This window comes from Ranitomeya imitator, chromosome 2 (genome assembly GCF_032444005.1).
Source record: "Ranitomeya imitator isolate aRanImi1 chromosome 2, aRanImi1.pri, whole genome shotgun sequence".
Lineage (NCBI taxonomy): Eukaryota > Metazoa > Chordata > Amphibia > Anura > Dendrobatidae > Ranitomeya > Ranitomeya imitator.
Window position 1 is genome coordinate 770,832,840 of NC_091283.1, and position 15,926 is coordinate 770,848,765.

The 15,926-nt window shown below is 42.8% G+C and overlaps 1 protein-coding gene across 2 annotated transcripts; it reads left to right on the forward strand.

Moving 5' to 3' along the window:
* Positions 1–5,417: 5,417 nt before the first annotated feature.
* Positions 5,418–15,717, forward strand: LOC138665727 (intelectin-1-like). Of its 2 annotated transcripts, none has more exons than XM_069753480.1 (8): positions 5,418–5,499; positions 5,586–5,667; positions 9,436–9,597; positions 10,203–10,450; positions 12,835–12,993; positions 14,722–14,842; positions 14,925–15,028; positions 15,429–15,717. In XM_069753480.1, exons 2-8 carry the CDS (start codon positions 5,604–5,606, stop codon positions 15,579–15,581), a joined length of 1,011 nt encoding a protein of 336 aa, XP_069609581.1. In that variant the 5' UTR covers positions 5,418–5,499; positions 5,586–5,603; the 3' UTR covers positions 15,582–15,717. The 2 variants fall into 2 exon arrangements, with proteins under 2 accessions (XP_069609581.1, XP_069609580.1); XM_069753479.1 differs by having other exon boundaries at positions 5,441–5,502.
* The last annotated feature ends 209 nt before the right edge of the window (positions 15,718–15,926 follow it).

Genomic DNA, 15,926 nt, shown 5'->3' on the forward strand with positions numbered 1-15,926 from the left:
GATTTGCTCTCTGTCCTCCTATTCTGTTATGGCATTTGTGGATTCAGGCGCTGCCCTGAATTTGATGGACTTGGAGTTTGCCAGGCGCTGTGGTTTTTCCTTGGAGCCCTTGCAGTATCCTACTCCATTGAGAGGAATTGATGCTACGCCTTTGGCCAAGAATAAACCTCAGTACTGGACGCAATTGACCATGTGCATGGCTCCTGCACATCAGGAGGATATTCGCTTTTTGGTGTTGCATAATCTGCATGATGTGGTCGTTTTGGGGTTGCCATGGCTACAGGTCCATAATCCAGTATTGGATTAGAAATCTATGTCTGTGTCCGGCTGGGGTTGTCAAGGGGTACATGGTGATGTTCCATTGTTGTCAATTTCGCCTTCCACTCCTTCTGAAGTCCCTGAGTTTTTATCAGATTACCGGGATGTATTTGAGGAGCCCAAATCCGGTGCCCTGCCTCCTCACAGGGATTGCGATTGTGCTATTAATTTGATTCCCGGTAGTAAGTTTCCTAAGGGCCGACTGTTTAATTTATCTGTGCCAGAGCACGCTGCTATGCGGAGTTATGTAAAGGAATCCTTGGAGAAGGGTCATATTCGCCCGTCGTCGTCACCATTGGGAGCAGGGTTCTTTTTTGTGGCCAAGAAGGATGGCTCTTTAAGACCTTGTATTGATTACCGCCTTCTTAATAAGATCACAGACAAATTTCAGTATCCTTTGCCGCTGCTGTCTGATTTGTTTGCTCGGATTAAGGGGGCTAGTTGGTTCACCAAGATAGATCTTTGAGGGGCGTATAATCTTGTGCGAATTAAACAGGGCGATGAATGGAAAACAGCATTTAATACGCCCGAGGGCCATTTTGAGTACCTGGTTATGCCATTCGGGCTTTCTAATGCTCCATCTGTGTTTCAGTCCTTTATGCATGACATCTTCCGAGAGTACCTGGATAGATTCATGATTGTATATTTGGATGACATTTTGGTCTTTTCGGATGATTGGGAGTCTCATGTGAAGCAGGTCAGAATGGTGTTCCAGGTCCTTCGTGCGAATTCCTTGTTTGTGAAGGGGTCAAAGTGTCTCTTTGGAGTTCAGAAGGTTTCAATTTTGGGTTTCATTTTTTCCCCTTCTACTATCGAGATGGACCCTGTTAAAGTTCAGGCCATTTATGATTGGACTCAGCCGACATCTGTGAAGAGCCTACAGAAGTTCCTGGGCTTTGCTAATTTTTACCGTCGCTTCATCGCTAATTTTTCTAGTATTGCTAAACCGTTGACTGATTTGACCAAGAAAGGTGCTGATGTGGTCAATTGGTCCTCTGCGGCTGTAGAGGCTTTTCAGGAGTTGAAGCGTCGTTTTTCTTCTGCCCCTGTGCTGTGCCAGCCAGATGTTTCGCTCCCGTTTCAGGTCGAGGTTGATGCTTCTGAGATTGGAGCAGGGGCTGTTTTGTCGCAAAGAAGTTCTGATGGCTCGGTGATGAAACCATGTGCCTTCTTTTCTAGAAAATTCTCGCCTGCTGAGCGCAATTATGATGTTGGCAATCAAGAGTTGTTGGCCATGAAGTGGGCATTCGAGGAGTGGCGACATTGGCTTGAAGGAGCTAAACATCGCGTGATGGTCTTGACGGATCACAAGAATTTGCCTTATCTCGAGTCTGCCAAACGGTTGAATCCTAGACAGGCTCGATGGTCGCTCTTTTTCTCCCGTTTTGATTTTGTGGTTTCATACCTTCCGGGATCTAAGAATGTGAAGGCTGATGCCCTGTCAAGGAGTTTTGTGCCTGACTCTCCGGGTGTTCCGGAGCCGGCGGGTATTCTTAAAGAGGAGGTAATTTTGTCTGCCATCTCCCCTGATTTCCGGCGCGTGCTGCAGAAGTTTCAGGCTGATAGACCTGACCGTTGTCCAACAGAGAAACTGTTTGTCCCTGATAGATGGACTAGTAGAGTTATCTCTGAGGTTCATTGTTCGGTGTTGGCTGGTCATCCTGGAATCTTTGGTACCAGAGATTTGGTGGCTAGATCCTTTTGGTGGCCTTCTTTGTCACGGGATGTGCGTTCTTTTGTGCAGTCCTGTGGGACTTGTGCTCGGGCTAAGCCCTGCTGTTCTCGTGCCAGTGGGTTGCTTTTGCCCTTGCCGGTCCCGAAGAGGCCCTGGACGCATATTTCCATGGATTTTATTTCTGATCTCCCTGTTTCTCAAAGGATGTCGGTCATTTGGGTGGTTTGTGATCGCTTCTCTAAGATGGTCCATTTGGTACCCTTGTCTAAATTGCCTTCCTCCTCTGATTTGGTGCCATTGTTTTTCCAGCATGTGGTTCGTTTGCATGGCATTCCGGAGAACATCGTCTCGGACAGAGGTTCCCAGTTTGTTTCAAGGTTTTGGCGGTCCTTTTGTGCTAAGATGGGCATTGATTTGTCTTTTTCTTCGGCTTTCCATCCTCAGACTAATGGCCAAACCGAACGAACTAATCAGACTTTGGAAACATATCTGAGATGCTTTGTTTCTGCTGATCAGGATGATTGGGTGTCCTTCTTGCCTTTGGCTGAGTTTGCCCTTAATAATCGGGCCAGCTCGGCTACTTTGGTTTCTCCTTTTTTCTGCAATTCTGGTTTCCATCCTCGTTTCTCTTCAGGGCAGGTTGAGCCTTCGGACTGTCCTGGTGTGGATACTGTGGTGGACAGGTTGCAGCAGATTTGGACTCATGTGGTGGACAATTTGACATTGTCCCAGGAGAAGGCTCAACGTTTCGCTAACCGCTGGCGCTGTGTTGGTCCCCGACTTCGGGTTGGGGATTTGGTTTGGTTGTCATCTCGTCATGTTCCTATGAAGGTTTCCTCTCCTAAGTTTAAGCCTCGTTTCATTGGGCCATATAAGATTTCTGAAGTTCTTAATCCTGTGTCATTTTGTTTGGACCTTCCAGCTTCTTTTGCCATCCATAATGTGTTCCATAGGTCATTGTTGCGGAGATACGTGGCGCCTATGGTTCCCTCCGTTGATCCTCCTGCCCCAGTGTTGGTCGAGGGGGAGTTGGAGTATGTGGTGGAGAAGATTTTGGATTCTCGTGTTTCAAGACGGAAACTCCAGTACCTGGTCAAGTGGAAGGGTTATGTTCAGGAAGATAATTCCTGGGTTTTTGCCTCTGATGTTCATGCTGCCGATTTAGTTCGTGCCTTTCATTTTGTTGGCTCATCCTGATCGGCCTGGGGGCTCTGGTGAGGGTTCGGTGACCCCTCCTCAAGGGAGGGGGTACTGTTATGAATTCTGTTGTTGACCTCCCTCCTGTTGTCGTGAATGGTACTTCGGTGAGTTCTGTCCGTGGGCTCCCTCTGGTGGCTGTGAGTGGAGCTGCTGCTTCTGAGGTTCCTTACACAGGTGACGTGGTTTATCCTTTGGTTGGCTTCTCTATTTAACTCCACTTAGATCGTTACTCCATGCCACCTGTCAATGTTTCTGCATTGGTTCAGTTCGCTCTTGGATCTTTCTGGTGACCTGTCTACTCCAGCAGAAGCTAAGTTCCTGATAGTATCTAATTCGTTCATTGTTTTCTTGTCCAGCTGGATATCATGATTTTGTCTTGCTAGCTGGAAGCTCTGGGATGCAGAGTGGCATCTCCGCACCGTTAGTCGGTGCGGAGGTCTTTTTGCACACTCTGCGTGGTCTTTTGTAGTTTTTTGTGCTGATCGCAAAGCTACCTTTCCTATCCTCTGTCTATTTAGTAAGTCTGGCCTCCCTTTGCTGAAACCTGTTTCATTTCTGCGTTTGTGACTTTCATCTTTACTCACAGTCAATATATGTGGGGGGCTGCCTTTTCCTTTGGGGAATTTCTCTGAGGCAAGGTAGGCTTTATTTTCTATCTCTAGGTCTAGCTAGCTCTTAGGCTGTGACGAGGCGCCTAGGTAGAGTCAGGAGCGCTCCACGGCTATTTCTAGTGTGTGTGATAGGATTAGGGATTGCGGTCAGCAGAGCTCCCACATCCCAGAGCTTGTTCTGTGTGAGTTTTAACTATCAGGTCATTCCGGGTGCTCCTAACCACCAGGTCATAACACATATCTCTGTGATTTAAGGACATGAAAATTCAAAGTTGGAAAATTGCTAAATTTTTTGCTAAATTTCCATTTTTTCCACAAATAAACGCAAGTCAAGCTGAAGAAATTTTACCACTATCATGAAGTATGCCCTTTGGGGGTGAAGGGGTAATAAACTTACAAGATAATATTTTTCATTATTATTTTTTTGCGATAAAGCTTGGCGGACCTCTGGATGTTTGGTCCTGCCGAACAGTTAGAAAAGGTTGGGTTCGGGTACCAGAACAGTATCCTGACCTGAACCCAAACCCCATTTACTTGAATGGGGGTCCGGAACATCCAGTGTTTGCCGCGCTGTCATATGCGTGACAGAACAGCAAACACTGCTTTATATCGATGGTAAAATCATTATCGCTGGTCAGACAGCTGCGATTACCAACATATCAAAGAGAGTGTGAGCCCACAGCTGTGATTGGCGGTATAAAGCTTACCTCCGGTCACTGGGGTGGGCTGATGGGACTACGGCTCCCTTCAGCCTATGCCTGCTGCCGCTAATAACAGTGAGAGCAGGAGTGGCTGAGGGGAGTATTCATGCAATCCTCAACAAGGTTGATTAATAGGAATAGAGGGATCACCACGCTTTTTAAAAAAAATATAAACAAGTAATTAAAAAAAAGGCGTGGGATCCCCCCATTTTTGACAACCAGCCTTGCTAAAGCAGACAGCTGAGGGGTCTGGTATTCTCACGCTGGTAAGGGTTCATCGATATTGACCCCCCAGCCTAATAATAGCAGCCCACAGCCACCCAGAAAAGACACATCTATTAGATTTTTTTAAATTATTTATTTAGAGCACAGGCGCCAGCTGATAAATACTCTCATCAGCCATTCCTGCTCTTGCTGTTATTATTAGCGACAGCTAATGGGAGCCGTAGTCCCATCAGCTGATGCCAGTGACTGGAGAAAAACTTTATACCTCTGATCACAGCTGTGGGCTCACGTTGTCATTTGACAGCTTGGGAACTGCGGTTGTCTGAGTGGCGGTAATGATCAGAAGCAGTGTTTGCCGTGCTGTCATGCACATAATAGCGTGACAAACACTCGGTATTTGGGGGGGCCAAACCTGAACAGTAATATGGGCTTCCTGGTGAAGTCTTTGATGAGTGTTCGTGCTCGAACAGTAGGTGTTTGGTACGGATGCCGAACTTTACTGCTCGGGTTCTCCTATCTCTAGTAATAAATGTAAATTATTGTAGAGAAAATGTTTTACATAAACCATTAAAAATATTAGGTCCAAAATTCCACTTTTTCAATTGTCATACAAATATTCTACTAGTTTCCCATAATGTTGACTATAAAACTAGCCAAGCCAGTTCTGTCAGTCAATTAAAGAATGTCGTTGAGTTGGTTGATTAACAGTATAAAAGCTGTTAGAGGCAGTACAACGGAACACCGAAGATATCCAAGTCAGAAAACTGAGGTGGTGAGACCATTTACATCTCTTAACATATCTGCATTATCACATTGTTATTGTATCACATGTATTAAATGAAATTACTTTTGTAGCTTTTTCTCCAGTAGAAAATGTGGCTGCACAAGCTAATAGTCCTGTCCTTGGCACTTTCTGGAGGATTGTCCTTGAAATGTCGTGAGTACTTTTGAATTCCTATTTTTATGAAATTGCTTTAGCTTAATTCATTCTTCTCTTAGACTATGTGCAATGTTTGGACAGTTTTCCTTCTATGGTTCTTTCAATAGGTATAATGATTTTTGTTAATGAATCATTAATTTTCTTAGTCTAAATCAGTGATTTCCAAACTCCAGTTCTCTCAGCCCCCAACACCATGTTTTCAGGATTTAAAGAATTTCACAGCTGATGGAATTATTATGAAGGCATCAAAAATTGCCACAAGTTTCTGTCACCTGTGCAACACTATGGAAATCCAGAAGACATAGACTAAATGGTGATATTTTTGTCTTTCCTGCTAAACAAAATGGTTGCAAATGATGGTTCATGCTTCAAATATATTGATTTTTGATAGTGTTAAACTTTTTTTTAGCATTAACTTAGCTAGTCTGGGCAATCTAAAACTGAAATATGTAAAAAAAAGTAAAATATAACTCAGCCATACTCACCTACCAGCACTCACCTGGATCCAGCATGGGCTACTCTATGATCTGCTCTGAGACAAGAAGTGACGATGTCACTGTTCGACCAGCCACTGAACCGCTGCAACTTGCGTGCGGCTGCAATGGTCATGTGACTTGAGCAGCGCTTCACTGGATGTTTTAGGGGGACTTGATGCTCAAAGTCAACTGATCGCTGCAGCCATTCATAGGCTGCACCAGTCCGATAGCTGGAGAAGCAATGACATCACCATTTTCTGTCTCTACAAAGAAGCCTGTACTGAACCCAGAAGATAAGTATGGCTGAGTTTGCTATTTTTTTTGCCTATCCTTTCCTCAGGGACAAGTTGACTAAATAACCCCCTTAAGGCCAAGTTCACATGTCCTAGATTCTGCACCACAAATCCACTGCAATTTGCATACAATACAAGTACATGGGTTTCTGAAATTCCCACTAGCACATTTCAGAAAAAAATCCACATGAAAATAAAAGAATTATAAGATTTCAAATCTGCAGCATGCTTAATGCTCATTGTTGTGCAGATTATCATTGCAGGTTTCTCCCCATTCAATGTTTTGTAAATGAAGTAGAGAGAAATCTGCAGTCAAATTGACAATGAAATAGAACACATGTAGATTCTGTCAGTATGAGTGAGCAGATACCAAAGTTGCATAGTTTTTTTTTTAATTTAAGAGGTGAAAAAAAAAATTCTGAACTTTGGAAAAAAAAAAAAAGTTGCCATTTTCTGAGACCTTTAGGCTAAGTGCACACATTGCAGAAATTTCCATGACAATTCCGCAACTACTGCCGTGGGTATATCACATGCGGAATTGGCATGCGTATTCCCGCTAAACACTAGAGTTTTGCAAGCTTACTTAGCTTGCAGAATGCTAGCGTTTTCCAAGTGATCTGTAGTGTGATCAAGTGTGATCAACTTTTTACTATTGATGCTGCCTATGCAGCATCAATAGTAAAAAGATAGAATGTTAAAAATAATAAAAAAATAATAAATCGCAATATTCTCACCTTCCGGCGTCCCAGACAGCCTTTCCCGCTCCTCACGATTCTCTGGTCCCAGTAATGCTTTGCGAAAATGACCTGTGATGATGTGCGGTCTTGCGAGACTGCTACGTCATCTTGGGTCATGCCACAAAGCATTACTGGGACTGGAGCATCGCGAGGAGCGGGAAAGGCTGTCGGGGAGGCCGGAAGGTGAGAATATCATGATTTATTATTTTTTTTAATTATTTTTAACATTCTATCTTTTTACTATTGATGCTGCATAGGCATGCCAATTCCGCATGCGATATACCCGCCGCAGGAGTTGCGGAATTGCGGCGGAAATTTCCACGGCAATTTTACAACGTATGCACTTAGCCTAAACACTTTAAATTTTTGAGATATGCAGCTGTGTGAGGGCTTATTTTTTTACACCCTGAGCTGATGTACTTATTAATACCATTTTGGGGTAGTTAAAATGTTTTGTTCACCATTTATTGCAATGAAGCAGCTGCCAAAGAAAATTAATTCTGGCGTTTTATTTCTCATTGCGCCGTTAACTAAACAAATTACAGTAATTTATTTTATATTTTGATAGCTGGGACTTTAACGAATGCATCAATACCAAATATGTATATTTTTTTAATTGTCTTATTTTTAATGAAGCCAAAGTGGGTTGATTTAAACTTGTGTTTTTAATTTTTTTTTATATTTTTAAAATTATTTATTTTAAATTCATACTGTATTTTGTAGTCACCTCAGGGGACTTAAAACTGCAATTGTGCGATTTCTTGTGCTACACATAGCAGTGCAATAGCACTGCTATGTATAGCTAAAATACCGATCTTGAGCAGTCCCATGGCTATCATGGCAATCCATCAGCACCCCATGATAATGTAACAAGGTGGTAATGGGTGGTAGTCGTGGGCGAGTTCTCTAAGCAACAGTCAATGAGCACCCTGGCACCTTGCACATGAAGGGATGAATCCTCACTGTGTCTGCTGGAATACTAGTCCCATGAAGTACCACAGAGTAACAGTCTTCGTTTCAACGGCTAAACTTCACTCAACAGCAGTATATTCATCTCACAGACAGCACAGTTCAAACACAGAGGCAGCTTCTTATCTTTCCCTGCCATCCAGGCAGACTCATTTCTTCCTATCAGCTCTGTCTATATCCTTGGTCAATCGCTGACCCACTATTGGACAATCCCTGTCCCTCTTCTGGACAATCTCTGTCCCACTCATGCTCCAATTAATACTTCCACCTGATGAAGACGGAGCTGTTCCGTCAAAACGCGTTGTGGATTTCAACAAACAAAAAACTTTTAATCCTTTCATCTGTGTCCTTTGCACTCCCATGTGACCGGAGTATCCTGCAACCCACTCGTGCTCCAGGCCCACCAGCTTCCTAACGTTTCTCTGGTCCAACTGCGAGTTATAGGGTAACTCGCTCACCGAATCAGCTGCCTCCTAATCCCAGCCGCTAGTTTTGGATCCTTCCTTGGAATGGTTCTTGTCTAAGCTGGTGACCACCTGCACGATTCTCAGCCTTGGGCCCCTTACTGAAACAGCTTTATCCCCAGGGCTTGTAATACTCTGCTCACAAGTCTGTCTCTAATCAGGAAGTGCCTTTCCTATATCTCCATGCTCTGTGACTCCTATCATCTGCTTAACCCCTATGATTCTGCACTACTTACTAATATATCCCTAAGCTAAAGCATAATGCATCACATTACAGTACATGACAAATACATTACAGTGTACACCATAGCACATTAGTAAAACATCAGGTTGCCGCATGTGACACGGGTGAACAGCATTAAGAAGAGAGAAGGTACATGAGGGTCCCTGCCACCTTCTTCCAATAATGTCACGAGTACGCCGATGGGTAGGTCAAATGATGCACTCCCTTGCAGGCATGTGTCAAATGAAGCTGGCAAAGAGCCAGGGCAGAGCTCTACCCATGGCTGTTAAAGGCCCATGATGGCTGAATAAATCTACCATAATGTGCCTGGAAAGATACGGGCTTGGTGTGCAAGCCGGGATCAAAGTCAGGGAGTTGGTATATGACGTACCAGTACGTAATATGGTGATATGGGGTTACACTCCCTACTTCAATTGTTTTGGAGGAGGACTGGGTGACTCTGGAAGTGATAATTGTCAATTGGAGGAAAGCCCCTGTAAGTTACTATTTAAAGTAGAGTAGAAAAAAATGAATTATATACTCAGTATTGTGTAAAGGAGAACCTCTACTTATAAACTTTTCTAATTTTATTTCCTTTCTTAGATGATATTCCTAGTTCCGATGCGAAGCAAACCATTCTGAACCTATTGTCGTGTTGGGATGAAAATTCTGATAGTGATTCTAAACGTAAATCTGGGTATCCCACTGGAGAAGAAGGCTTCAGGAGCTGCATGGAAATAAAGAAATATGACAAATATGCAAATGGTGAGCAATATGTAAATGTAAAGTATAAATGCAAGAAATGTGTTTATTTTGAAGCATCTTTAAGAGTATAGCAAACTATCAAAAAAAGAGGAAATGTTCCACCTCCATTGAAAACAGTTAATTTATTTAAAATCCTTAAAATGAGTTTTGACAAAGGACGTATGAGTTGCATCCGAAACACGTAGTACTGTCCGTCTACCTGTATTCCCCCTAATGGATGTGTCCATTGTAAGGATTTTTAATGAATGAACTGTTTTTAAGGGAGCTGGAAAATTTCCTAATTTTTTGATTGTTTCCACGTCTGGTCAGGGCGGATTTCCATGCTCCAAACCATTGAACCGCAAGAGGTGAGCTGGCATCTTCCACTTAATGTAAAACAAACTATATATTTCATGACAATAAAAAGCTGCCAGGAACACAATACAGTATTAGCATTTGGTATTGATAATAGTCCACTTCAATGGTTTTATTGTTTTTTCATTATCACAATCTAATTGGACCAAAAGAGCCTAAACATATAGCTCAACAGAACATGAGATGTACAGTATACGATTGTGCACGCTGTGATACAAAGAGAGGCTCAATACCATCTGGTGTGATTGTAGATGGAATATACATGCTGACCACAGAAGATGGAGTGATGTACCAGACCTACTGTGACATGACAACTAGTGGTGGAGGTTGGACACTGGTGGCCAGTATCCATGAAAACAATATGAATGGTAAATGTACACAGGGAGATCGCTGGTCCAGTCAGAATGGAGACAACCTCAATAATCCTAAAGGAGATGGTAACTGGGATAACTACGCCACATTTGGTCTACCTGATGGAGCCACCAGTGATGATTATAAGGTAATGCTTTAAGAGCTACTAATTTGACTAAAATAATCTGAATGTTATATGTTTTTTCTTGAAGAATATTCACCTTTTCCAACTCTGACTAGTATACTGCCACTATGTCATTTCATTGCGGCCCAAAGCATCTATGGCTTCCAAGCTTGCTGGAGGTGGCAATGCCTTTTCGAAGATATACAGTTTTACAGTGGGGCAAAAAAGTATTTAGTCAGTCAGCAATAGTGCAAGTTCCACCACTTAAAAAGATGAGAGGCGTCTGTAATTTACATCATAGGTAGACCTCAACTATGGGAGACAAACTGAGAAAAAAAAATCCAGAAAATCACATTGTCTGTTTTTTTAACATTTTATTTGCATATTATGGTGGAAAATAAGTATTTGGTCAGAAACAAAATTTCATCTCAATACTTTGTAATATATCCTTTGTTGGCAATGACAGAGGTCAAACGTTTTCTGTAAGTCTTCACAAGGTTGCCACACACTGTTGCTGGTATGTTGGCCCATTCCTCCATGCAGATCTCCTCTAGAGCAGTGATGTTTTTGGCTTTTCGCTTGGCAACACGGACTTTCAACTCCCTCCAAAGGTTTTCTATAGGGTTGAGATCTGGATACTGGCTAGGCCACTCCAGGACCTTGAAATGCTTCTTACGAAGCCACTCCTTCGTTGCCCTGGCGGTGTGCTTTGGATCATTGTCATGTTGAAAGACCCAGCCACGTTTCATCTTCAATGCCCTTGCTGATGGAAGGAGGTTTGCACTCAAAATCTCACGATACATGGCCCCATTCATTCTTTCATGTACCCGGATCAGTCGTCCTGGCCCCTTTGCAGAGAAACAGCCCCAAAGCATGATGTTTCCACCACCATGCTTTACAGTAGGTATGGTGTTTGATGGATGCAACTCAGTATTCTTTTTCCTCCAAACACGACAAGTTGTGTTTCTACCAAACAGTTCCAGTTTGGTTTCATCAGACCATAGGACATTCTCCCAAAACTCCTCTGGATCATCCAAATGCTCTCTAGCAAACTTCAGACGGGCCCGGACATGTACTGGCTTAAGCAGTGGGACACGTCTGGCACTGCAGGATCTGAGTCCATGGTGGCGTAGTGTGTTACTTATGGTAGGCCTTGTTACATTGGTCCCAGCTCTCTGCAGTTCATTCACTAGGTCCCCCCGCGTGGTTTTGGGATTTTTGCTCACCGTTCTTGTGATCATTCTGACCCCATGGGGTGGGATTTTGCGTGGAGCCCCAGATCGAGGGAGATTATCAGTGGTCTTGTATGTCTTCCATTTTCTAATTATTGCTCCCACTGTTGATTTCTTCACTCCAAGCTGGTTGGCTATTGCAGATTCAGTCTTCCCAGCCTGGTGCAGGGCTACAATTTTGTTTCTGGTGTCCTTTGACAGCTCTTTGGTCTTCACCATAGTGGAGTTTGGAGTCAGACTGTTTGAGGGTGTGCACATGTGTCTTTTTATACTGATAACAAGTTTAAACAGGTGCCATTACTACAGGTAATGAGTGGAGGAAAGAGGAGACTCTTAAAGAAGAAGTTACAGGTCTGTGAGAGCCAGAAATCTTGATTGTTTGTTTCTGACCAAATACTTATTTTCCACCATAATATGCAAATAAAATGTTAAAAAAACACACAATGTGATATTCTGGATTTTTTTTTCTCAGTTTGTCTCCCATAGTTGAGGTCTACCTATGATGTAAATTACAGACGCCTCTCATCTTTTTAAGTGGTGGAACTTGCACTATTGCTGACTGACTAAATACTTTTTTGCCCCACTGTATCTAGTGGCATTGTGGCACCAACGGACCAAACTTTGAGTTATCCCATGTTGCAATCAGTCAGCTTTGCCTATGAAGCCTTTTAGAAGTACAGGGGAACAAAAGGCGGCCTGATCCAACGCAACCTGGCAAGCTTCACCAAAATGTATGTAAACTGTAAAGCAGTGATCCTCAATTCCAGTCCTGGTGTGGTGGGCCTTGAGGACTGGAGCTGGAGAACACTGCTTAACAGAAAAGAACTTTTTGCCTATGGAATCGGCCAACTGTGATGGACTACAGAGGTGGCTGGTAATCTGAGCAAAAAGCATTAAAAAGAGTTAAAATTCCCCTAGTTCTTGAAAGTGAAGAAGAATTTTAATAAGAGAAAACTTTAAATCTTACTTGTTTTTTAATAGCACTTTGTAATTGTACCCATTTAACAAGATGAGACAGCACCTTTAAAACAGTCTGTCAGTAGTAGAAAATACCTTCTGCACTTTCAGGGTTTCATATTTATTATTTTCAAGTCAATTATTTAATCTTACAATCTAATTGCCTTTAATCCAATATAATCCAATGTACATGTAACAAAGTCTTATTTGCCGTTCTAGAACCCTGGTTATTATGATATCGCTGCTAAAGATCTGAGCTTGTGGCACGTTCCCAATAATACACCCTTGTCCCAGTGGAGAAATACCGCTCTCTTGAGATATCGCACAGACAATGGCTTCTTTAGTCAAGAGGGTGGTAACCTCTTCGGGCTGTACAAAGTGAGTACTCCATAAAATGTGACTTCTCTTATTGGGGCTGAAAATTTTATAATAAAAAAATGGATTTTCGGGAAAAAAAATGATTGCCTTTTTAACAAATTAGTCACCATTTGCCTTACAGAAGGCTTTGTAAAGGGTAATGATCACCTGAGTTATCTTGGAGGATTTAGCATTTGTCTTGAAAACTTCATAGCAGTATTTGCTATTGCACAATTGATCTAATGGCTCACTAGAGATAAGTGGAAAAGTGAAAGATTTACTAAGCAGACGCCCATTAGTAAAAAAAAATCTTGCTACCAGCAAAAAAGCAGAGCAAGAGATACATGTACTTCTTGTGTCTGCGGATTCTCTACTGTCTGAGCCAGCCTTGTACACCTCTATGTACAAATATGTGCAGTATGTATTTACCCCTATATGTACAAAAGCTTAGTAACAGGGAAAATCGATTTGTTTGGTAGCCATTCTTAAAGGGTTACACATAGAGATGAGCAGACACCTGGATGTTCGGGTTTGGCGGGTTTGGCCGAACAGTTACCAAAAGTTCGGGTACCAGAACAGTACCCGGACCCAAACCCGAACCTGGATCCCATTCATTTGAATGGGGATCCCTGAACTCCCAGTGTTTGCCACGTTGTGATGTGCATGACAGTGCGGCAAACACCGCTTCTGATCGGCCGTGAAATCATCCCCGCTGGTCAGAGAGCCGCGGTTCCCACGCTGTCAAAAATTGGAGGTATAAAGTTTACCTCCGGTCACCGGCATCAGCTGATGGGACTATAGCTCCCATTATCCAACGCCTGCTGCCGCTAATAACAGCAAGAGCAGGGGCAGCTGATGGGTGTATTCATTAGCCGGCTCCTGAACTGTAAGAAATAATTTTTTTAAAAATGGTGTGGGTTCCCCTGTATTTTTGATAACCAGCCGGCAAAACTCACACCTGGGGGCTTCAACCCTAACCTGTCAGCTTCAGTAAGGCTAGTAATCAAGAATAGAGTGGTCTCCATGCTGTATCTTTTAATTATTTAAATAAATAACTTAAACTGATCTGGGGTCCCCCCATTTTTGACAACCAGCCTTGCTAAAGCAGGCAGCTGGGGGCTGGTATTCTCAGGCTGGTAAGGGGCCATGGATATTGGCCCATCAGCCTGAAAATAGCTGCCTATAGAAGGCACATCTATTAGATGCGCCAATGTACATGACAGCATGACAAACACCCAGTGTTCGGGCAGCCGAAACTGAACAGTAACACTGACTTCCATGTTCGGTGTCTGTACCCGAACAGTAGGTGTTCGGTGCGGACGCAGAACTTTACTGTTGGGGTTCGCCCATCTCTAGTTATGCCCAAAATAACATGTTATCCCCTGTTTGTAAGATAGGGGATAACTTGCTAATCGTTGGGGGTCTGACTGATGAGATCCAAACAATCTCTACAATGGGACTCTGCAGCCCCATCTGGAATGGAGAGGAGGTGCCCATGCTTGGCGTCTGCTCTATTCATTGTCCATGTGACTCCCAGAGCAGGTCAAGCGCAGAGCCCTCGATCATGGAGATCCCAATAGTCAGACCCCCAGTAATTAACAGTTACTCCTTATCCTGTGGACCAGGGATAACTTATTATTTTGGACCTCACCCTTTAGGAACATGGATTACAATGCTAGACGATTATCCTAGCACTGATTGTATGACTTTAAGCAACATATCAACTAAATATTTAGCATTCTGCCTTAGAAATATCCAGTGGTGTACAATGCTGGAGGCTGCCTTGCAAACAATGGACCTGCTTTCCCCGTTGTGTATGACTTTGGAAGTGCGGAGAAGACAGCATTATATTACTCACCATATGGCGCAAGTAAGATCTTGTATATTTGTACAGTAATATAATGCACAGTGAAGATGTACGCCATAATATTTGCTTCTGTACCCCTCTACAGAAGAGTTCACTGCTGGTTATGTCCAATTCCGTGCTATTAATACGGAAAGGGCTGCCCTGGCTCTGTGCCCAGGTGTGAAGGTGACTGGATGCAATGCAGAACATGTGAGTATTACATTATAGGAGAACTAGCGCAATTCCATTAGATATATTTACATTTATCATCTGTCATTATTAAAGGGGTTGTTCCACTGAACCAGTGCATGGTGGAGCATGTGCACCTCTGCTCCATTCATTGTCTAAGGAGCAGCCAGAAAAAACATTATTCTTTGTTGTGTCCGACATTCTTATAGAAAATAATCACAGTGGAAGTGTGCATACAACCTACACTTTATTAAGACGGGTTTCTAATTTCGTTCTTGTTTCAGAGGTTGAATCTCCTGTGATCAGTAAATTATAGGATAGAGGATAACTGACAATCTTATAAGCATCGAATAACACTGATTAAGTTGTGGCATGTCCATAACAAATAGCAGTTTTTCATTCTTCTTACATATGCTTTCAGCACTGCATTGGAGGAGGTGGTTACATCCCAGAAGCACTCCCCAAACAGTGCGGAGACTTTTCAGCCTTTGACTGGGATGGTTATGGAACTCATATTGGATGGAGTACCACGAAGGAGATCACTGAAGCAGCCGTTCTCCTCTTCTATCGTTAATCTCTACTAATTGCCTATTTTGTTGCTATCGATATTATTTACAAAAAAAGCAGATGAAATGAGCAAATTAGTTTTTTTTGAATTGTTTGATCCTAGAAATTGACAAAGGAATAAAATGTAAAAAAATGTTTACAAATTGTGAGAATATTCTTTTATCAAACACTAATCTTGCTTCCTATGGTTTCATATTTACCAAGCATTTTAATTGTTTTCAGATCGGTGGAAGTCTTGAGACCCACACCACTCGCTCAATAGAGCCCAGAACAGAGCGATATCTGGTGAGCGATCGGCAGGGGTCTCGAGACCACCATTTATCTGCAAGCACTTAAAGAGCTTGACATGTTT